Source organism: Onychostoma macrolepis, chromosome 10 (genome assembly GCF_012432095.1).
Source record: "Onychostoma macrolepis isolate SWU-2019 chromosome 10, ASM1243209v1, whole genome shotgun sequence".
NCBI classification, from domain to species: Eukaryota; Metazoa; Chordata; class Actinopteri; order Cypriniformes; family Cyprinidae; genus Onychostoma; species Onychostoma macrolepis.
In genome coordinates, this window is record NC_081164.1 from 10,192,498 (window position 1) to 10,215,238 (window position 22,741).

Below are 22,741 nucleotides of genomic sequence, written 5' to 3' on the forward strand. Positions count from 1 at the left end.
TATGATTATTGTAGATAATACTTCAGTGTTGCAGATTCATTACCATTTTGATCAAATTTGTAGTTTTAATTGTCGAATAAAGAAGAGTTTTTGCAGGCGAGTGTTTGGGAGCGTAATTTTTTTTAAACAATATATTAATTTGTCAGACTACAGAAGAGTTGTATTTATTCAGATTTTTATCATATATCCATTTAAATGTCAGCATCTTTTGTTTGACCAGCATGAACAGCCTCCGATTCACAAAACATGAAGATAAGCTGCATTTTACCCTTTCAGTTCTTAAAACCTTTCAAAGCAAAGGTTTTAAATCCATCATTATATGGACCACAGAATACATTGACATTATTAGCTTAGGTTTCCAAAAGTATATAATTGGATGTGGTGGTAATTATCACAGTGATAATTTAAAGTTTTATCTTAAATTATGACATTTATAAAAGTTATCAAAATGTGAAAACTGTTTTTTTTTCTCTATACAACAAAAATACTTTGGCTGTTAAGTTCAGTTCACTTTGCTTGGTCCCCTTACTTAACTAAAATTACACCACTAGACTGTCCCTGGTGCCCCCTCAAAACATTAAGACCATGACGCTTCTTTCTGTACTGTAGTAGGAGGATTGTGAAATTCTGTGGTCTCCCTTTCATGAATGCTTTTACAAGGTAAGCAGAACCTCTGAAAAACAGACTCCATGTTTTTATATCCCTCCATGTTTCAAAATAAAATGCATTTTTAAAAATGTTACGAGTACTCTTTATTTCCATTTCCTCTATGCCATCAAATACACAAGATAAAAGATAAAATTCATTCAAGATAAAAGACATTCTGCTCACAGAAATAGATCACGTCTATAAGCACAGAACGGAGGTGAGCAACGATGGTGAAGGTATTGTTCATTTTAAACAAGCACAATTTGCTATCAAAGTGAATCTCTGAGTCTTTGACCAACGGAAGTAAGATTGTTTTTTTATTTTGACTTGTGATCTAGATTGTGGGTGGGCACATGGACAGGAAGTTCCTCACTCAGTGTACGTGTTCGTGTGTAGAAGTGTCACACACTCTGAGCGCATCGACATGATTTTAAAGTGGATTAGAAACTGTCTTTTATTTTTAACTTTAATTTATCTCATACATACAGGTAAGAGACTTCAGTTCTGTTTTAAAGCAAAGCCTAATTTCTCAGTTGCGACTTATACTATAACAATTTTTTGACTAATAACAAGGATCCGTGTTAGGTTTAAAAAAAATACATCTCATTTGTGGTAAATTTACTGTGATCTCTTTCACAGTGGATGTGATATATGTACTGTATGATTTAAGGCAACATTCTGTTGTCAGCTACACTGAAATGTGTCTCAATCCACAGATGCAGAGAATGTTTTCAGAGCAGTTGAAGGAGAAACTGTCTATCTGCCCTGCCACTCACCTCCTAATGACAGTGAACAAGTTTCTGTAGAGTGGACAAAACATAACAGCACAACTATTTGTAAATTCAATATTAATACCATTAAGGGATCTCCCGCTGGAGAATGCATTCCTCGTTTCAAATTAAACAGAAAGTCTTTTACACTAAGTATAGAAAATGTTCAGCCCAGTGACTCTGGTCATTACAGCTGTAAAACATCAAGAATAATTCCACCACCTTCATTAGACAACACCACAAATGTGACACTCCAAGTTGCAGGTGAGTGTCATTCATCAATTATAATTTTTTTAAGTGTTTACTTCTTGTAGGCTATAGCCTAGATGTCGGTAATAAACATCATAACATTTCTCTCCACTGCAGTTCGTCCACGTCTGTCTCTGCTGAAACTGAACAGCAGTGTTGACACCTGTGTCCATCTGCTCTGCTCTCTGGAAGGTCTGACGTCTGAGCAGGTGAACTTCACCTGGGGCCGAGAGGGTCATCATGGGTCACTTCTTCCATTCACATCTCATGCCACGAAGAGTGAGCTGCGTCTGTGTAAACCTGACTGGAGTGACGGAGACACAATCACCTGTTACGTCAGCTACTCAGACAACCAAACCCAAAGTATACAACTCACTTCACAGAAAGATTCTGACAATGGTGGGTCATTTTAACTACCTATCACTTTAACCAGGACAAACTAGAGCATTAATATTTAATTTAATAAACCACTATCAGTAACAATTCAGCAAATTTACACTAACCTAAATTGCTTTCAGTGTGCCAAACTGCTAGTAGAAAAAAACACACACATGCTTGTTTAAATGTTAGAAATATAGAACAGTTTGTTTAAATAATGGGCTTCGAATTTAACCAGACTAAAATACATATGTGACCCTGGACCACAAAACCAGTCATAGGGGTCAATTGTTTGTGAAAATGAGATTTATACATCTGAATAAATAAGCTTTCCATTGATGTATGGTTTGTTAGGATACGACAATATTTGGCTGAGATACAACTATTTGAAAATCTGGAATCTGAGGGTGCAAAAAAATCTAAATATTGAGAAAATCGCCTTTAAATTTGTCAAAATGACGTTCTTAGCAATGCATATTACTAATCAGAAATTACGTTTTGATATATTTACGGTAGGAAATTTACTAAATATCTTCATGGAACATGATCTTTATTTAATATCCTAATAATTTTTGGCATAAAAGAAAAAACTATCATTTTGACCCATACAATGTATTGTTGGCTATTGCTACAAATATACCTGTGCTACTTATGACTAGTTTTGCGGTCCAGGGTCACATATATGATGTGAAAGATACATGTGTGTACGCCTGTGTACCTCCAAATACTTAATAACAACTTATTTAAATGTTTTTAATGTTCTTAAGCAGTTCTGTCAAGCAATCTGTCAAGGTTATTACTAAAAAAAAAAAAAAAAATACAAAGCAAACATTAATTTTAGTATACAATTTAGATTTAGCATTCTGAGTTACAGTAGGATGTCTCTGTGATGGTCTCGAGCAGACTGCTTGGTCCAGTCAGTTGAGATTGTTGCTTTTTTCCTTTTTGTCTGTCAAACATTCATCTGTCTGATGTTCATGATCTGATGGTACCCTGTTTATGACCATTACAGTTGTCCTGCTGCTGATCATCTCATGCAGTGTTGCTGCAGGCCTCATCCTCTGCATCATCCTCACCATTGTTATTTGCAAATGTAAATATAATTATGTTTGCTTTTTTAACAGTTATTATAACTCAGATTAAATAACATTAAAGAACTGTGACTGATAAAAATAGGAAGCTGCATGTGAAGAAAGTTTTTTTCTTTTTCTTTCCGTCATGTTTCATAATAATGTAAGTTTAGAAATAGTTTGACTGTTAAAAAAAACCCCGGAAATTCGACGGAAATAATGACTGCCGCCCTCCCTCTGGTCAAACTCCTCTCTGTCTCAACACGTCAGCATCCTTCTCTATGTCTATTTCTGCTTTCTGTGAACGTAACGTCAAAATCTTACGCACAGCATTTTTATATTTTCAGGAAATATCTCAAATTAAAAACAGTGCATGTCTGTTTAGCATACGGTGACCAAATCAGCTAAGTTTGCTAGTCCTAGCTGATCTAGTCTTCCTCGTCTCTAAGCCTGACCAGCTGACAAAACCCCTCTAAAACCATCCGACATGACCGGTGAAAACCAGCTTGAAGAGACTGGGAGACCTGTTTAATCGAGGTTAAGAACAACATTTTCTTATTTTCAGTAGCGAATAGACCAAGTTACCACAGTTTAACAAAACTGAAAACAACACCTTTAGTAGCCAGTTACATAGGGAAGGTAAACAGGTACAGTAAATTTGTCTACTGATGTTTTTATAGTCCTCACGTATCACTCAAAACTTGATATAAAGGCAATAGACGTAGGCCCACCGGTCGATATTGAAAATTAATTTTTATAGACCTCCACTAGATGGTGACAAAAACAAACGTCTAATCGCTCCCAACTGAAACCGGCCTCAGCTGGTTGGCTGGTTTAGCTAGTCTTCAGGGCTGCTCTGGTTTGCAGGCTGGTTTTAGAGGGGGGTTGACCACTTCTTTAGCTGGTCAGGCTGTTGACCAACCATATTAAACCAGCTGAAAACCAGCTTGACCAGGCTGGGAGATCAGCTGAGGCCAGCCAACCAGCAAGTTACTGCGGTAACACTAATATTATCATAAAAAAGGATATTTCTACACTGTTCAAAAAGAGATAGAACATGTATTTTTATATAAATTTACAGCTGAAGCAATTATTTCAGTAGATTAACTTTAGATTTTCAATTATATAAACATGTTAAATTAACCTAAAAAAAATTTTTTTTTTTTTTTTCTGTCTAACTTGGTGTCTGTTTAATTTTGTAGGCAGAAAGCAAGAAGAAAATGGATCTATAGTGTTCAGCAATAAAGTCTATGAGAACTTCAGTTTCGCCATGGCCCGTCAGAGCACACAGTCCAATGAGAAACCACAGCCAGAAGAGTGTGTTTATGAGAACTAACTGCTGCTGCTTATATAGCCTTTGCTTTAAACCCAGATTGGCCCAGTTGTTACGAAGGCAGTATGATGTAGGCAAAAGTGTGTGAAGCGGTTTTGCGAAGATATTTGATGGTGCACTGCGAATGTGAAGCAAAAGCTCACTGTATTGTTTACAATGCCTTCACTGACTTCAAAAACTGTAAGCAGGCACTTTAAACAATCAGTATTTTTTCAGGCAACCCTGTTCACTAAACTGTTATGTCTTCTAAATTAAATTATGATAATGAGCAAGGATCTCATATCCATTTTTTTTCATACAATGCCAAGGCATTATTAAAATTTCTCTTTGCACATTTTGTTGTATAAATTTTGTTTTTGGTATGGTATTTAGACTAATTATATTGTAATATTTCATTACTTGTAAATAAATAATACATTATAAGTCTTTTGTGTCAAAGCCTCTCTGCTGTCAAACCAAACTTTGCAGAAAATGATTTCACTCTCATTCACATCTCTGTCCTCTGATTATCTTTGGGTTGGAATGAAAAATGCAAAAATCACTTTATCACTAAATAATGGGCATAGTTGGAGCTAAGTTATTGTGAGTACATGCCTATGGTTTATTTAGTGAAAATGTACAGTATATATTTAGAATATATATTATTTTTTGGTCTAAATGAGAATTTATAGATTTATAGAATTTATAGATTCTCACACAGACCTGCAGGAGTACACTGAAACTGTGACTGCTTACATCCAAAAGTGCACTGATGATGTGACAGTCACCAAGACCATCACCACACGCGCCAACCAGAAGCCATGGATGACAGCAGAGGTTCGTGGGCTGCTAAAGACCAGAGATGAAGCATTCAGATCAGGAGATAAAGCAGCCCTCAAAACAGCAAGAGCCAATCTGTCCCGCAGCATCAAAAATGCAAAACGGTCATACGCTCAAAAAATCAACAATCACTTCACAGACAGCAGAAACACACGCAGTCTGTGGCAAACCATTCAGACCATCACAGACTACAAGCCCCCGCCACAGGCCTGTGATGATGACACATCCCTCCCAGATACACTCAACCACTTTTACTCACGGTTTGAAATGCTGAATGACACACCTGCACAAAAACTGCCCACACCTCCCAACGACCAGGCGCTCTGTCTGTCTCCAGCCGACATAAGGAAGTCCCTATCTAGGATCAACCCACGCAAGGCTGCGGGTCCCGACAACATACCTGGCCGTGTACTGAAAGACTGCGCTGCACAGCTGACAGATGTCCTAACAGATATCTTCAACACCTCGCTGAGCCCCCACATGTCTCAAATCCACAACAATCATACCGGTACCAAAGAAATCACCTGTGTCCTGTCTAAATGACTACCGTCCCATAGCACTGACTCCAATCATAATGAAGTGCTTTGAGAGGTTAGTCATGCACAACATCAAAACCAGCCTCCCCAACACACTCGACCCGCTCCAGTTTGCATACCGTCCGAACCGCTCTACAGACGATGCAATTTCCTCCACTCTCCACCTGGCTCTTACCCACCTAGAAAATAAAGACTCCTACGTTAGAATGCTGTTCATTGACTTCAGCTCAGCATTCAACAAAATAATCCCACAACAGCTCATAAATAAACTCAACCTGCTGGGCCTTAACAATTCCCTCTGCAATTGGATCCTGGACTTTCTAACCGGAAGACCTCAGTCAGTCCGTGTCGGCCACAACACCTCGAGCACTACCACACTGAACACAGGTGCCCCACAAGGCTGTGTGCTCAGCCCGCTGCTCTTCACGCTGCTGACCCACGACTGCACTGCCAAGTCCAGCTCCAACCACATCATCAAGTTCGCTGATGACACAACAGTGGTAGGCCTCATCAGCAACAACGATGAAACGCACTACAGAGAGGAAGTGGCACAGCTGGCTGAATGGTGTGGCACTAACAACCTGTCCCTCAATGTGAGTAAGACAAAGGAGGTTGTGATGGACTTCAGGAGAAACTCCGGTGATCACCCCCCACTGACCATCGACAGCTCGCCTGTGGAGAGAGTCAGCAGCACTAAATTCCTGGGGGTGCACATCACAGAGGATCTCACCTGGTCCACCAACACCATGTCACTCTCCAAGAAGGCACAACAGCGCCTACACTTCCTCCGCCGGCTGAAAAGAGCAAGTCTCCTCCACCCATCCTCACCACTTTCTACAGGGGCACCATTGAGAGTGTGCTGACCAGCTGCATCACTGTCTGGTACGGGAACTGTACTGCAGCAGACCGCAAGACCCTACAACGGACAGTGAACACCGCTGCAAGGATCATCGGTGCCCCTCTCCCCTCCATCCTGGATATTTTCCTCACACGATGCTCCAGCAAAGCCAATAGTATCGTGAAGGACTCCACACACCCCTCCCACAGTCTCTTCCAGCTCCTACCATCAGGAAGACGGTACCGGAGCATCAGAGCCCGCTCTGCCAGACTGCTCAACAGCTTTTTCCCCCAGGCTGTGAGAGCCCTGAACTCAAATCACCCCGCCCCTCTCTGAACCCCCATACAAACCCCCTACCTCCTGTAACATGTAACGTGCAATTCGAAGTGTGCTACACACAGGTGAGTGGGCCTGTACAAACCACCTGTAGTAGCACACTCTCCTCTATGCGCACTAGTCACTTTTCACACACACTGCTGTGTGTACACAAATCCCACAAAAGAACTCCGTAATATATGTATGTTTACATGCTCATGCACTACAAATCATCCTGCACTGTTCCCCAGCCAGCTGCTTGAACTCAATGTTTCTCCTTGCACATGTACAGTACTTATCTGAAGCATTCGTATAGTTTGTATAGTTTGTATTTTTTAGTTTGTATAGGTACTTTTTTTATAGATAGTATATTTATATTTATAGTCAAAATCTATCAGTAGGATAGTTGTGTATAGGTTTATATTGTCTTACTCCATTGTTGTATGCCTGTATTTATGTAGCACCGTGGTCCTGTGAGGCACGACATTTCGTTCCACTGTATGCCCCCGCATGTAGCGGAATGACAATAAAGCTCAACTTGACTTGACTTGACTTGACTTGAGATTGTGTTCTTATTTATTTTATTCAATGTTTGTATGTACAGTATGTATGAGTCAGTCATTTATTAGAATGTTTCTATTCATTTCCTCTTTGTACAATGTATAATAAATACAAAAAGACATTTGATGGGATTCAGATGATGTGTTACTGTCGACCGTTCATAACCAATGCTTTACTTAAAGAGGAAATCACCACCTTAACCCATGTCACAGCATGTGACACTTAAGCAAAACACATGAGGCGGATGCAACACACAACGCTTTTCATGGACAGAGAGATGGTAAGTGTATGTTTCATATGAAGATATTTGAAAACTATTATAGATAAATGTGAATATTATGCAACTTGAAAGCATCTTTTGCTTTAGTTTTTATATTAAAACAGTAGTTATTCATATCACTCTATTTAAAAAGAAAAAATACCGAAAGGAATAATTCAACCAAAAACATAAATTCTGTCATCATTAACTCACCATCATGTTATCACAAACCTATGTGACTTACATTTTTTTCTCTTTTGTCTTTCTTTTTTCCTCAGTGTTTTTCTGTGATCTGTTGGTGGATACTTCTGTCTTCAGCTTTCAGTAAAAAAAAAGATATATTTATGAATAATATGACATAAATATCTTCTAACTAAATGTACAATTTATAGCATGGCATGAGAAATTCAAGTTGTTGCTGTCTTTGTTTTCCAGCGTTTGGCAATGCGGCAGTGAAGCACACTACAACTTTATTTGTCAATCATGGAGAGTCTGCCAAAATCAGATGCAACTACAGCCGAACAGATGACACAGAAATCATGACAGTGGAACTTAAAACATTTAATCATACATGCATGTGTTCATACATACATTTGAATTCATGGCAAAAACAAAACTGTAAAGATCATATCAGATTCATATGGATTTCAGAGGCTGAGGAAATATCATTTGAACTATTAAATCTCCGTATTAAGGATACCGACACATACACCTGTACTGTGAGGAGGACTGCAAAACCACCTCAAGTGGACCTGGGAGTTCAAAGAGTTCAAGTTATTGGTAAATAATTTCTTTATAATCAGAAAAATTGTAATATGTAATATTTGTATATTAATCATTTGTGTATGAATCCTTCCACTGTTCACAGTGTATCCCGTCTTGTCTCTGTCCTGTGTGAAGAGGCCTGACGGATCTCTCATGATTCTGTGCTCTGCGGAATTTTCCCACGATTCTCTTGAACAGTTGTGGATCAGAGACGGACACATCCTCGAAAGCTCATTCTCAAACAAATCATTCAATGGATCCTTTAGTCAGCAATCATACCTTATACTGCCACCACAAACCTTCAATGATACAATCTACTCCTGCTGGGTAAACCACTCATCCTTAAACAAACCACTGGTGGCCAATTTATCAAGCTCTGTATGCTATGAAAAAGGGGGTAAGTTTTTCTTGTTTAAATGTGTTATATACTGTACAACATAATGACGTATCAGTAAGAAATAACCTACAATGTGGTTTATAACAGGCTTTTGCAATAATTGTAGATCTAATCGAGGCTCTGGCAGTGGCATTTGTTATCTCTGCAGTTTTGACAGTCTGTTGGATGATTTTTGTAGTCCTGTTGGCACATTAAGTCTCAGGAATGAACTCTGTGTCTATATTAAGAATCTTATTTTTTATTTCTATTTTAAATGTCCTTCTGATTCTGTAACTGAATACTGGAATGCTTATTACCATTCTTAATTTGATTGTTAAACCTAATGACCTCAGTTGTCTATGAACATGATTGTATTCAAATGTACAGATGTTACAGGGCTCCAGACTGCGCCTAAAATGGTCGCATTTTCCACCAAAAAATATTCATTTCCGAATAAACTTTTTGCTGACATCGCCACTTCCGACTAGCCTATATGTTGTGACTTAAAATTTGCATGTAATGCCTTTTATCCTGCTTGTTTTGCGATCATATCTTTTGCTATGTTGGCGTAATAAACTGAGACGATGTGCATCAAAGTTTTAGAAGGAAAAAAAGACTTTTAAACAGTCTTCTCGTCTGCCGAACACCAGCTTGACAGAACACCAGCTACAAGCATGGCTCCAATTGGCAGCTTAAGATAATCGCAATAAGCTTTGTGCTCTGTTACCTTTAAATAAACAAAGTATCAGCTTTAAAATTCCCAGGACATTTACAAGATGGGTTAAAATGCTGATGCTGTAAAGGAAGGGACACATAAACACATGACAGTATGATTGAAATGTTATAGTGTTAAAAAAAATATAAATAAATAAAACAATTATTCTGTGGCACTTAAAAAAAATAAATTTGGTGCAAATTTTTGTTTCTTATAAACCAATGGCTCCTTAAGTGATTTTTTTGTTTTTGTTTGTCTGAACCCCCGCTGTTATTTCTTTCAAGTAAGCTAATAAGGAGTTAATTTCACTCATATGTGATCAACATTCATCACTTTGTGTGTTTCTGCTCTTCCAGGATGAGCACTTCACTAGTCCGTGGGTGTGTCTCAATCAGTACCCTATATAGCTTGTCAATCAGTATATCATGCTCACAAAGTGAGGTACTGGTATTGACCCTGGCTCATATTTGGACATCACCGCTGGTATTAATCAGCAACAGGCACAACCTACCTCTACATTGTTACATATCCTTACAACATTTCAGCCGAATATGAATTATAAATGTAACTAGATGTGTTCACTACCTTTCTAGCGATGTGTGCATAGGCCTATGTGTCAAATCATCTATCACGTGTCATAATTTCCAGTATAGAGCGTAATGATCGATACTCCCTGGGTTTATGGTGCATTGCTGCACTCACTGGAAGGATTTTGCGACAGAAAACCCACTAAAGTGGCCGATTATTGATCAGTGCCCTGACTAATGAATTAGGGAGCTGAAGGAGACACACCCAATGTTAGGAGTGAGTGTCACATCTGAGTCAGTCCTCCGTGATCACCTGCAGTCTGAGACTTGTCACCATCATCCAGTCCCGTGCAGCCAATAAACACTGACTGAAGACATTTACAATAATAGTTTTGCCTGCAGCACTTGTACTGTGACCTCCTATTGTATAGCCAAGCTGTGCTAAATCAACAGAACAGTTGCTGCATTAAATTACATGAATGGCATGGGTGGGAAATTGTTTCAGGGTAGCTATAGCTTCATATATAGGCTATGCAAATGATCATGAGGAAAGATCTTCCTATATGACAGTCTTATGAAGTGCAGCAAAAAGGTGTACAAGTGCAGGCAATAGAGGTCATAATTAAACCTTTAATTTTGCATGTACTCCCTTTGCATGTTTACCAATGACCTACATAAAACTTTGATGCATCACCTGCTTCAACGTATCTTTACAGCCTCCCACACGGTGTGGTTAAAATAACCAGACTACTTCATCGCTTGTTAAGTGCAGTTGCCCAGTCAGAGCATGAAGATGTTGATCTATAAGAAAGGTTTTGTTGGAGGCAGCAAATGAGGACTACAGGACATTTGGTGTAACCATTTGTTTCAGAGCATTACTACACTGTACATCTGTTATACTGGTACAATCCAATCAAAAAATCATTACTTTCATGCCTGACAAAAATCATGTGTGACTCTGGACCTCAAAAGCAAGTCATAAGGGTCAATTTTTTTTTTTTTTTTGAGATTTATACATCATATGAAGGCTGAATAAATAAGCTTTCCATTGATGCATGGTTTGTTAGGATCGGACAATATTTGGCCGAGATACAACTATTTGAATATCTGCAATCTGAGGGTGTAAAAAAATCCAAATATTGAGAAAATCGCATTTAAAGTTGTCCAAATGAAGTTCTTAGCAATGCATACTACTAATCAAAAATTAAATTTTGATATATTTACGGTAAGAAATTTATGAAATATCTTCATGGAACATGATCTTTACTTAATATCCTAATGGTTTTTGGCATAAAAAAAAAATCGATAATTTTGACCCATAATATAATGTATTTTTGGCTATTGCTACAAATGTACCCATGCGACTTTTAACTGGATTTGTTGTCCAGGGTCACATATGTATGTTAACTTTGGTACATATAGCAATTATGTTGAAGTTCTTACTTCATTAATGCATTTAAGAAATAGTTTAGCAGTTAAAAAAAGAAGTCAAGAATTCGGTGGAAGAATTCGGTTTCCCTTGAAACACCTCTCCGTATAAATACATCAGTATCCTTCCTTATGTCTGTTTCTGCTTTCTTTCACCATGATGTCAAAATTTTAAAGACGACATTTTATATTTTCAGACCAACATCTAAAAAAACTGTGTAAGTCCAGCTAACAAATGTTCTCAGATATTTGGCTAATGTTCTGGCAAGGTTCTTTCAAAGTTTTGAACAAACATTTTTTTTCCAGTAACTTTTAATAGTATTTTAATTTAAAGTTATTTGCTCTTTAATAATTTTCTCACTAACTTCCACATTTCCCACAAATTCCCTAACTTTACACATTTTTTGTGGACCATTTAAAAAAAAAATATAAAAAATGAATAAATAAACAAACAAACATGCATGTGCATGCATGTTGCTTTTCTTCCTGAACAAGTGCAGATTCGACTTGCTGAGCTGACCACCTACAGGTCGTCTCTACTTTGGTATCGTGGTGCACTCCAGGGTGTGCGTGACAGCTTGTTTGATTAAGTACTCTGGCTTACATAACCTTTGACAGGCCTTGCAGTTGTTGCAAGTATGCAACATGTAGGCTGACGTGTACTCAAGTAGGTTTGTGTGATGATTGTAAACCAAATTGTCTGTATTATTTATAATTGAGAATCCACAATAAGGCACTTACAATTAGTATTTTTGGGGTAACTGTTTTCATTGTGGTAGGAGCATTTTGCACACATAAACACATAAAATTGTGTTTTATGAAATGTATTTTATTCTAAATAAATAAAATGAAACGAAAATGTCACACTACACTATTTCTGTTCCCTGGTGAACTCTACTGTCAAAACCAAACTGCCACTATCTCACACCATCTCTAGGCACTGGTAAACGTTTTTTTCTATGCATATGCTAGTTGTTTACACACGTTACACATGGTGCGTCATAAACCTGAAACTAAATTTCCCAGTCTTGTCTGCCTAGTGTTTGTGGTTTACAAGTACATATAGAGATGTGATGCAAATCTTTTCTCACACATCCGGCTAACATGCAACTGTAGGATCAAAAATTAAAATAAATAAATGAAATTAATTTATACCTCTTCATATTACTCTTTTGGTAGTTGGAAATGGATTAAACAGTCATGGGTGTAAGATTTTGTTTGGTTCTTATTTGTTTTTGTTTTTTTTGTCTAACTTTTGTCTAGTATAGAATTAGTCCATCATTGTTAGAACGTTTCTAGTCATTGAAATAGGAATTTGATGGGATCCAGATCCAGACTGTCAATTGTTTATGACTGATGGTTTACTTAAAGAGGAAATAACCACCTCAACCTAGTGTCACAGCATAAGACATTTTAGCAAAACAGTGAGGCAGAAGCCACAAACAGCGCGTTCCCTGGAAAGAGAGATGGTGAGTGTGTGATTCTTATGAAGATATCTGAAAGCTATTTTAGATAAAATGTAAATATAATGCGTTGAAAGTTCCGCTTTTGTCGTTATGTCAGGAAAACCGCAGCTATTACTGTATGCAAAAAAAGTGTATTAAATTAACTAAAAAACTAAAAGTTTCTTTAATTTCAGTGTTCAACACTGAATCTTTTTACTTGATACATAAGATCTTGGTTAAAATTGTATATTTCAAATGACATTTCTGTTTAATATGTAAAGTTTTTTTTTCAGTGTTTATCTCTGATCTGTTGTGGGTTGATGCTGTTTTCTTCAGTTTTCGGTAATAAAAATGTCTTCTATCTTTTGTTGACATTAATGCTAATATGCTTCAATCTTAACTTTTTGAACAATATGAAGACATGAAATTTCCTCTGACATAAAAATGTCACGATGCAACATCAAGTACTTGTTGTAAAATATATTGTAAATACATGTTGTGCCTTACACAGGAAGCACCTGTACAAAGAGAACCCAAATGTGCAATTCGGCGCTTGCCATGAGAAATTCAAGTTGTTGCTGTCTTTGTTTTCCAGCGTTTGGCAATGCGGCAGTGAAGCACACTACAACTTTATTTGTCAATCATGGAGAGTCTGCCAAAATCAGATGCAACTACAGCCGAACAGATGACACAGAAATCATGACAGTGGAACTTAAAACATTTAATCATACATGCATGTGTTCATACATACATTTGAATTCATGGCAAAAACAAAACTGTAAAGATCATATCAGATTCATATGGATTTCAGAGGCTGAGGAAATATCATTTGAACTATTAAATCTCCGTATTAAGGATACCGACACATACACCTGTACTGTGAGGAGGACTGCAAAACCACCTCAAATGGACCTGGGAGTTCAAAGAGTTCAAGTTATAGGTAAATAATTTCTTTATAATCAGAAAAATTGTAATATGTAATATTTGTATATTAATCATTTGTGTATGAATCCTTCCACTGTTCACAGTGTATCCCGTCTTGTCTCTGTCCTGTGTGAAGAGGCCTGACGGATCTCTCATGATTCTGTGCTCTGCGGAATTTTCCCACGATTCTCTTGAACAGTTGTGGATCAGAGACGGACACATCCTCGAAAGCTCATTCTCAAACAAATCATTCAATGGATCCTTTAGTCAGCAATCATACCTTATACTGCCACCACAAACCTTCAATGATACAATCTACTCCTGCTGGGTAAACCACTCATCATTAAACAAACCACTGGTGGCCAATTTATCAAGCTCTGTATGCTATGAAAGTGGGGGTAAGTTTAGAGCTGTTATGTATTTCTAATTTCAATGTGTTATATACTGTATTGATGAGGCCTTGGCAATTGTTCGGTCTCGTAGGTGTACCTGTGACTGTGACAGTAGTGTTTGTCATGTTGACAGTGGTGTTGACTGTCTTTTTGATCACTCCAGTCATACGTCAACATTACAGTAAGTCTCAGTAAGTGTTTATGCTAATGGTTTGTTTGTTCTGATTTAATTGTCATTAACAGAAACTGTTTACATCCATTTTTGCAAAACAAGACTGTTAAAAGTGTGTATCTACAAATACAGAACCAGCTCTTGGTTTTACTGGTAAACCTTATAACCTCAGTTCTGTCATGACCATTCTCAGAGAGTTTAGCATGGTAATATACAAGGCAATGTTAATTTGGTCTTGGCAAAACAGATCTACTACACTGCTACTAACTTAATATCATTACATACAGGGTCCTGCAAGTCATCTGTAAGAGAAAAAGACAAGACCCGCAAATCCGTGGCCACAAAACAGCAGAATATGAACGCAATGTGCAAAGTCTCTCGTTAAGCGCTTTTAAACCTCATAAACACTTAATATGGCTTAATGTGTAAAGATAGTGCTATTAAAAAATCTAATTCAATATACAGTTTAGTAATATAATGTATATGTAGGCTACATGTTTTCCTCCCATACCGCAAAATGTCGCATAACGTGGCATAACGGACTAAGATTATAAAGACTCAATGCTCCTCTTCATTATTAAAATATAATTAATATGTAGGCTACAGATAAGTAGGTGAGCCCAGTTCGCGTTTTCCCATTCTGAATAAAATGTCTGCAGCCCTTTTATATAATTGTCTTTGTCCATTAAGCTACATTAGCCTACATGTTTTATTCCTAATTCATAGGAAAACGTTTAATGTGCAATTTAACACATTGCGTTCTGGGCTCGTCTGCTTGCCTGCACAGAGTTGGTCCTTTTAATATCACTTAATGCATTTCTTAATGCATTTCTTAATGCATTTCCGTTCATAGGTCTGTAGTTTGCATCTACAATATGAAATAAGCCTTCTGAATTTGGTCTTTATCATCTTAGTCCGTTATTAGGCTATGCCACATTATGCGTTTTGCTGTATGGGAGGAAAAGTGAAAGTTTGCTCGTTGTGTTCATGGCCATATGCTTGCCTTGTAGTACATTAAATGAATAAACAATATATCGAATTTGATCTTTTAATAGCACTATCTTAACACAGTAAGCCATATTAAAGGGGTCATTGGATGCCCATTTGATTTAGACTAAGTTGATATGATTCTTTAGGGTCTTAATGAAAAGTCTATAACATACTTTGGTTAAAATTTCTCAATGGTACTGTAAAAAACACCTTTTTTACCCTGTCAAAATCAGCTCTGTTTTTAATAAGCCATTCTAGTCCATGTTGCTTTAAATGCTAATGAGCTCTGCTGACCCCGCCCCTCTCTTCCTTGGGGTGACTAGCAGTACTATTTACTTTAACCGTGAAACTGGCTAACTAGCACGTTATTAGGAAAGGCGATTTGCAAAGATTCATAAAAAACCCTTATACTCACGTCTTCTGTAGATGAAGCTGGATCACAAATGATTTGCACAAACATAGATGCATTTAGGCAGATCGGGGATCAGCGCATTCCCTTCAAAATGAAAGTAATGTTAATCCTCTGCGTCTTCAGCGGCTCAGATGTTGGGAGTAACTGACAACTGCTTTGTTCATTATTACATCCAACAGAACGCCTCAATCGCTTAATCGGAGACATCTTGTCTTCCCCTGCACCGGAGTCAACATAATGGCGGACAGCTCTCAGTTCACTCAGGGCGGGTCTAAGTTAAGACGGTCTTGTCAATCAACTATCGTGGGAGCGGTCTGTACAGAACTACGTCATTCTGACAGGAATCTCAAAACAACCTGATTTGAGAAAGGGGATTTAAAAAAAAACACTGGGTGGATTTTTATCATTATAGGATGGATGTGTACACACACTTCCAACAAACATTTATGTTCAAACAACTTGAATTTTTAAAGTGAATTTTGTATCCGATGACCCGTTTAAGTGTTTATGGTTTTCTGAGGTTTAAAAGCGCTTAATGAGAGACTTTGCACATTGTGTTCATATTCTGCCATTTTGTGGCCACGGATTTGCAGGTCTTGTCTTTTTCTCTTACAGATGACTTGCAGGACCCTGTATGTAATGATATTAAGTTAGTTTTTAATCATTTAACCACCACAGCATCTTGTCTCCATTGGCGACACCCACGATTTGTGTGGATTGCAAGTGATGTCGCAGGTACCAAAGATCAGCTTGCGCCATCTAGAGTGTCATGACAGAACTTTTGTGTATGAAACTGATTGTGCCCACATATATGTAAAGCATATTGAGTGTTCATTTCATCTCATATGTGATCAACCTTTATCATCGTGTGTATAAATCTGCTCTTATCTTGTTCCAGAAAGAGCACGTCAGCAGTCTGTGTCTCCTGTAGCAGTGAATTTCACACCTGAGCCTGTCCTCCATGATCACCTGCAGTCTGAGATACTGTACTCAACACTGGGTGACCATCATCCAGTCCCGTGCAGCCCTGCCGTTGTCCGATCATTTGTACAATAAACACTGAATGAGCACAATGTCGGATTTGTGTGCATCTTCTTCACTACACTGATACAACAACAGTTAGTTATAAGGCCAGTTGCATGAACTTGTCTTAAAAAATAATTTAATTAGTTTTCTTCAAGACTGGTCATAACTTTTTAAAGTCAGTTACAAAAAGGTTGACTGGCCCAATTTGAATCAAAAAAGTGTTACGTCTTAAGTGTCTAGGGGTGTAAAGATAACATAACAATATTAAGGGTTTGAAAAGAGCATTAGCCCAAGCCCCTGCCACAGCACAACAACAACAACAACAACAATCCTTTAACAGGTTTTATTCACAGCTCAGAGAGTATGCAATAGCTTCCAAACAAGGAAAAGTTAAAGCAAAAAAACTTCAGGAGGGGGAACGTCGCCAAAATAACAAAACAAAAGCATTTCTATTCTGGGGGGGGATAAATTCTTTCTACACCTGTCAAAATAAGAGGAAAATCAACAACAAAATTATACTCTCACTCCCTATCTAATCCTCAAACCAGGAGAAAAAGGTACAGTCCAAAAGAAAAGGCGCCCACCTCCCTACGGCTTCCAAAAGGGTAACAAACAATTAAGAGAGAGCAGCTTAAGCTGTTGGTAGCAGGGAAAAAAACAGAATAAATGATTAAACATCAAAACTGTAGGCTAAGTATCTTCCAATATCTGGCTCAACAAAGGGCACAAAGGTTAGCTAGCTTCTAGCCACAACAGCAGGTTAATCAACAGTTAGATTAGTGAAGATAACAACCATACAGAACTCCAAAAAGCTTCAACAAACTGAGCTGGGCAGGGCTGGGCACAGGACATGCTCTGGAGAGAAGTTCTCCTCTTCTGAGGGTTCTGCTTGGCTTTTATACTACTGCGTCCTCAGCTGGTAAGCAGGTGCAGCTGGGAAGAGCAATCAGCCACCTGCCAGAGTGGAAAAAGTGGGAGGAGCCAGAGAAGCAGGAGGCAGAGAGAGAGAGAGAGAAACCACAACAACAAGAAAACATCACAATACACAACGCAGTGAATACGTCATTGGACGTAACAAAAGTAACACAATTACTTATTGGCGAACTGCTATTGGTCAAACTAGTTAAGAAGACATGGCTGCATCTGAAACTGCATACTTCCATATATAGTAGGCAAAAACAGCATGCAACAAAAGATGTATGTTTGAATTTACAATATTCATGAAACAGTGGGCAAAAAGTACCTGGATGAACTAATACTTCCAGAATATTCTGATATGTGCATACGATGGACACTTTACTATCCCATGAGGCCAAGGGAGAGGATTTTTGAATGGCAGTGACGCAACACAAGCTGGTAAATCACATGATAATAATGTCCACGTTCACACAGCAGCAGAATACGGTTGTCAATCCTGTATTTGAGTCCTTAAAACAGTTACGTTCACACACAGTATGGTTATTTACAGGCGTGACAACTGCATTCTGTAACCGAACCTAAATTTTCAGGATTCACAACCCTATTCTCGGAACACACACGCTGTGTGAACGGAACAGGACTGGACAACTAGTTGTCTGTCACGTCATACAGCGTGAGAGAGCCACTCTGACGCACAAACGTGCATCTACCGCGTGGTGAGTGTTTTCTTGTGTGTTTTTGGTAACTTACAGTGATGGAGAAATGAGCTGTGTGTTCTATAGTCTTTGGTGTCATCTGAAAGTTATGGATCCAGTCAGTTTTCCACCGGAGCCGCTCCTGTCAGTTTTGTGTTCTGCGTGCGATTCAAATGCTCCGCTATTCACCCAAATATAAAAGCTGCTGTTGGATAATGAAGATTTGACGAATGAACTCGCGGCTCGATTGGACTCTTGTCGTGTCAGAAAGTGATAAAACTTTCAGTTTTATGCACGTCGCCATCTTTGATTTTACTTTGGTCACTGTCGCTATGGTTACTGATGAGGAATACCGGCTTGACTCCCGTTGCACGTTCATACAGACAGTATTCTAAACACAACTGTAAGCTGCTGTGTGAACGAGACATTTCGAGACTCACACCTGTAAAGAAAATGCGGTTGTCAATCCCAAAAACTGACAGTGTGAACGTAGCCATAGAGCAGGTGTAGGCAACGTCGGTCCTGGAGTGCCCAGGCTAGGGATGCTAGAGTGTTTTAGGTTTCCTTAGGTAAAGCCATGTGGTAGAGGGAGCTAGCAATAGCAAGCAGCAGTAGCCAGCATAGCTCACCTGTTGAACATGTTGTGCTGTGTCCTGGTTGGGAAATGTGTCATTTCAGGCCCAGTCTAAAGTAAGGAGTTGATGTTTTTTGCAGATATGTTACATGTATGTATGGTCTATGTTTGGATTGATGCTAAGAGATTAAGACAGTGTATTTGTATGCATTTTAGAAGGACTCTTTATTGGTGAGGTCACCACATCATGGTCCAGTTTGAATATGGATTTAAAGTTCTTTTCGATGTGAGACCATAGTCTGGACTATTTTTGACTGTTCCTGGTTAGGAAGAGTCTAGTGTTTGAGAGCTGTGGCGTGTTTTCATTATAGATTGGATTATTCATTTGCTATCAGCCAACTTCAGCTATGGACAGTGTTTGGACATTGTTGTACGACAGATGAGACTTTTGCACACACCAACTTTCACATGACGAAATCCTACAATCTTACATTGCTTTGCTTTTTTTTTTCTTTTTTTTTGTACTTTTGTGTATTTACATTTTCGCCTATAGCTGTATTAACCCGAATTGAATGTTTTCTATTTTGTACTTAATAAATTGATTTGAAATCCCTTTGACTACTGTGCATTTTTGACAATACAGACATTCAATTCGGTCACTCTACATTGCTATGGGAAATACCTTTTCCTTGAATACTACTGAAGCCTTATTGAATCACGCCAGTAAAACTGGCCAATGACGTTCAAGCGCGCGAAATATGAGCGGGATCCCACTCTATATAAGGCAGTGCTTGTACATCATCCATTCAGAATTTTTTCCTTCAGCAAGAAGCCTATCAAGAAATCTACTACTCACCGTGATCTACACTCTGCAGCGGACACGCCTTTTCTTCCCCTGCTGTGTTCCGGTGAGCTTCGGACGGATAGAGATAACCTCTCTCGATTGCCTCTCCTGCGTAGAGCCAATCGAACACTCTGATGGCCACGAATCGTGCGCTTGGGGGGTCGGACTGCCCCCACTGCGGAGATATGAGTCTCCGGACTCTCAGGCTCCGTGTGGCCATCGTCCAAGGCGATGAACTCACCCAATTAACTCTGCCGTGCTCTTCCTCTGCAGCCTCTTTTGAGCCAAGGAGTAAGGTGCCGCGAGTTACTGACGCGGATCTGTCCGGGTCGGGTGACCAGACCGCGCCGGCTCAGTGCCCACGCGCTCCTCACCCCCCTGCTGCAGGTCCCCTTCCAGTGCGCTTCATGGCCGCTAATCTCCGCCCCTCCCCCAGCGCGCAAGATGTGGTGTCTTTCGGAGCCACGGAGGAGGATGAGGATGATGCCATCTCGGTGGCAGCGTCCGCGAGAGAGGAGTGGTCCAACAGCCCACTGGATTACGCTGCGCCCATCAATGACGCTGGGGACCTCCATCAGAGTGATGTTGAGCTCCTCCACGTCCTGACCAAGGCAGTTGATGAGCTCGGTCTGGAGTGGGCGCCTCCTACCGAGCCGGCCAGAAGCCGTCTGGACGAGTGGTTCCTCCAGTCGGATCGCGGCCGAAAGGACACCCCACGGAGGCCCGGCCTCTTTTTCCCGGAGGTGCACGACGAGATAGCGAAGTCGTGGAACGCGCCGCTCACTAGTCGAGTGCACAATCCGGGATCCTCCCTTCTGTCGTCTGTGGACGGCGCTGACCGAGCGGGGTATGTTAAACTCCCCCCTGTGGAGGAAGCCGTCGCTGCCCACCTCTGTCCTGCAGCCGTGGCAAACTGGAGGGTGCGAAACAACGCGTCTCTCCCATCTAAACCTTGCCGAGCCACCGCAAACCGCTGGCAAGGCTTTTTCAGCGCGGGCCAGGCAGCTTCAACACTGCATGTGATGGCGATACTTCAGGTGTATCAGGCCAAGCTCCTTCAGTCCCTGGATGAAGGTGGCCCGGACCCTGAAGTCTTCAAAGAGCTCAGACGCGCCACAGATCTGCGCCCGGTTGCATGAAAGTCCTTAAGTAATTTGACTTTGGAGTATCCCTGAGGGGAAAAAAATCCCTGAGGCAAGGGATTTCTTTAAGAGTGTTGCAACAAACGTCTTAACTGTCACACTTACCTAAGCGTTTATACTAAGCGTTTCACGGTAGTTCCTGGCAACATACGGCAATGGGCGCCGCGGTTGCTATAGTTACTACATCTCACAATAAACTGTATAGATATGTATATCTCTGACAATAAACAGAACATAACGAAATACAAACCTAACCAACTAAAACACGAACAAATAAACGAGCGCTGCCCGTTTCTGCGCTGTTTTGTGTACAGTCATTACCGAGGAAACCGCTTTGTTTCTAAAGTGAAAGCGCCTCCTGCTGAAAAATGACGGAAATGTTAATAAATGTGAAAATTAACCCATGTTTTGATGCTGCAAACACGCAGTGTTGTAAATGTGAACAGGTGGATTGACAAGAAGATAAAGCATTATAAAAAGTTAAACAGTTAAGGCATACATTACATTTATATTGTTATTTAATTAATGTAGGCTAATAATTGATTAATTATAATTGTTTAAGTTTATAATAATTAATACAACTCATCCATTTTCTTAAATTATATACATTATTTTTTGTTTTGTGAAAACCTGTAAGTCATGTAATTTACAGTCATTTTACAGTTTAATATGTTACCATAGTCATTGCCCTACTATGCTTATATGATATTTTATTTGTGCAGGTCTTAAAAAATGTGTTAAGTCTTACATTTGAGCTCAAAAATCTTAAAAATACTGAGATTAAGATGATTTAAGGGAGCTGTTTTGGTCCCTTAAATTTATCAAGGTGAAATAGTTACTAAGGACTTTGTAGCAATGCTTAAGGGAACACTTAGATAATTAAGGGGAATATTTAATGACAACCTTAAGGTTCCTTTAAGTTGACCCATAGGATTTTTCTTGCAACCCAAGTTTCACTAAGGGTTCCCTTAACCTTATAACTAAGGGATTTCTTAGATTCATGCAACCGGGCCCTGGCCCTCAGAGCGATGAAGGTGACAGCTCGAGCGATTGGCCGCAATATGGGTAATCTTGTGGTGCTGGATCGTCACCTGTGGCTGACTCTGACCGAGTTGAAAGACTCAGAGAAGACGGCTCTTTTGGACGCTCCCGTGAATCCCTCAGGTCTCTTTGGAGCGGCGGTAGAGACGTTCACGGAGCGCTTCGTTGAAGCGCAGAAGCAGTCGAAGGCCATTAGCCACTTCTTACCGAAGCGCGCCGGTGCGAACCCTCCTGCGCGTTCCCGCTCCTCCTCAGCGCAGCGCGCGGGAAGATCGTTCGCCCCTCCTACTGCTGTTCGGCGCGAGCATGAGCCGGCGGTGAGATCAAGACAGCCGTGGCCGAAGCGCCGCCAGGGCTCGAAGGGCCAGAAACCCCGCCCTGACAGAGACGGCAGGCCACCGGCTCCGGGATTAAAGCCGCGTTCCTGATGCTGTCTCTTGGAGGAGGAAAGCTTCACTCAGCGCCGAAGACGAGCCACTGAGAAAGTCTGCTCGCTCCGCTGTGTGTGTTCACCACGCCCCCCTGCCTGTTGCGGGCGGCAAGAACGATTGTCATGTTTGTGTTTTGACTGTTCCACAG

At 39.8% G+C, this 22,741-nt stretch overlaps 2 protein-coding genes and 1 long non-coding RNA gene across 4 annotated transcripts; all 3 read left to right on the top strand.

The window, feature by feature from the left end:
• Positions 1 to 995: 995 nt before the first annotated feature.
• Positions 996 to 4,873, top strand: LOC131548324 (uncharacterized). Its single transcript, XM_058789561.1, has 5 exons — positions 996 to 1,136; positions 1,365 to 1,682; positions 1,785 to 2,066; positions 3,058 to 3,138; positions 4,318 to 4,873. The coding sequence occupies exons 1-5, from the start codon at positions 1,073 to 1,075 to the stop codon at positions 4,449 to 4,451; spliced, it is 879 nt and encodes a 292-aa protein (XP_058645544.1). The 5' UTR covers positions 996 to 1,072; the 3' UTR covers positions 4,452 to 4,873.
• Positions 4,874 to 8,053: 3,180 nt separating this feature from the next.
• Positions 8,054 to 9,395, top strand: LOC131548606 (uncharacterized). The gene is made up of 3 exons (XR_009273199.1): positions 8,054 to 8,100; positions 8,212 to 8,556; positions 8,645 to 9,395. It is a non-coding gene; the product is annotated as an uncharacterized LOC131548606 (long non-coding RNA).
• Positions 9,396 to 12,674: 3,279 nt separating this feature from the next.
• Positions 12,675 to 16,987, top strand: LOC131548365 (uncharacterized). 2 transcript variants are annotated; one of them, XM_058789613.1, is made up of 6 exons: positions 12,675 to 13,056; positions 13,326 to 13,374; positions 13,628 to 13,972; positions 14,061 to 14,354; positions 14,440 to 14,539; positions 16,821 to 16,987. In XM_058789613.1, exons 1-6 carry the CDS (start codon positions 13,054 to 13,056, stop codon positions 16,870 to 16,872), a joined length of 843 nt encoding a protein of 280 aa, XP_058645596.1. In that variant the 5' UTR covers positions 12,675 to 13,053; the 3' UTR covers positions 16,873 to 16,987. The 2 variants fall into 2 exon arrangements, with proteins under 2 accessions (XP_058645596.1, XP_058645595.1); XM_058789612.1 differs by having other exon boundaries at positions 14,440 to 14,529.
• The last annotated feature ends 5,754 nt before the right edge of the window (positions 16,988 to 22,741 follow it).

What these genes read in the sequence shown, in the direction of transcription:
- LOC131548324 (XM_058789561.1), top strand. Translation starts at nt 1,073, where the DNA reads ATGATTTTAAAGTGGATTAGAAACTGTCTTTTATTTTTAACTTTAATT. An exon ending in TGTGACACTCCAAGTTGCAG is followed by an intron (nt 1,683 to 1,784) that starts GTGAGTGTCATT and finishes TCTCCACTGCAG; the next exon opens with TTCGTCCACGTCTGTCTCTG. An exon ending in ACAGAAAGATTCTGACAATG is followed by an intron (nt 2,067 to 3,057) that starts GTGGGTCATTTT and finishes TGACCATTACAG; the next exon opens with TTGTCCTGCTGCTGATCATC.
- LOC131548365 (XM_058789612.1), top strand. An exon ending in TCAAAGAGTTCAAGTTATAG is followed by an intron (nt 13,973 to 14,060) that starts GTAAATAATTTC and finishes CACTGTTCACAG; the next exon opens with TGTATCCCGTCTTGTCTCTG. An exon ending in AGTCATACGTCAACATTACA is followed by an intron (nt 14,530 to 16,820) that starts GTAAGTCTCAGT and finishes ATCTTGTTCCAG; the next exon opens with AAAGAGCACGTCAGCAGTCT.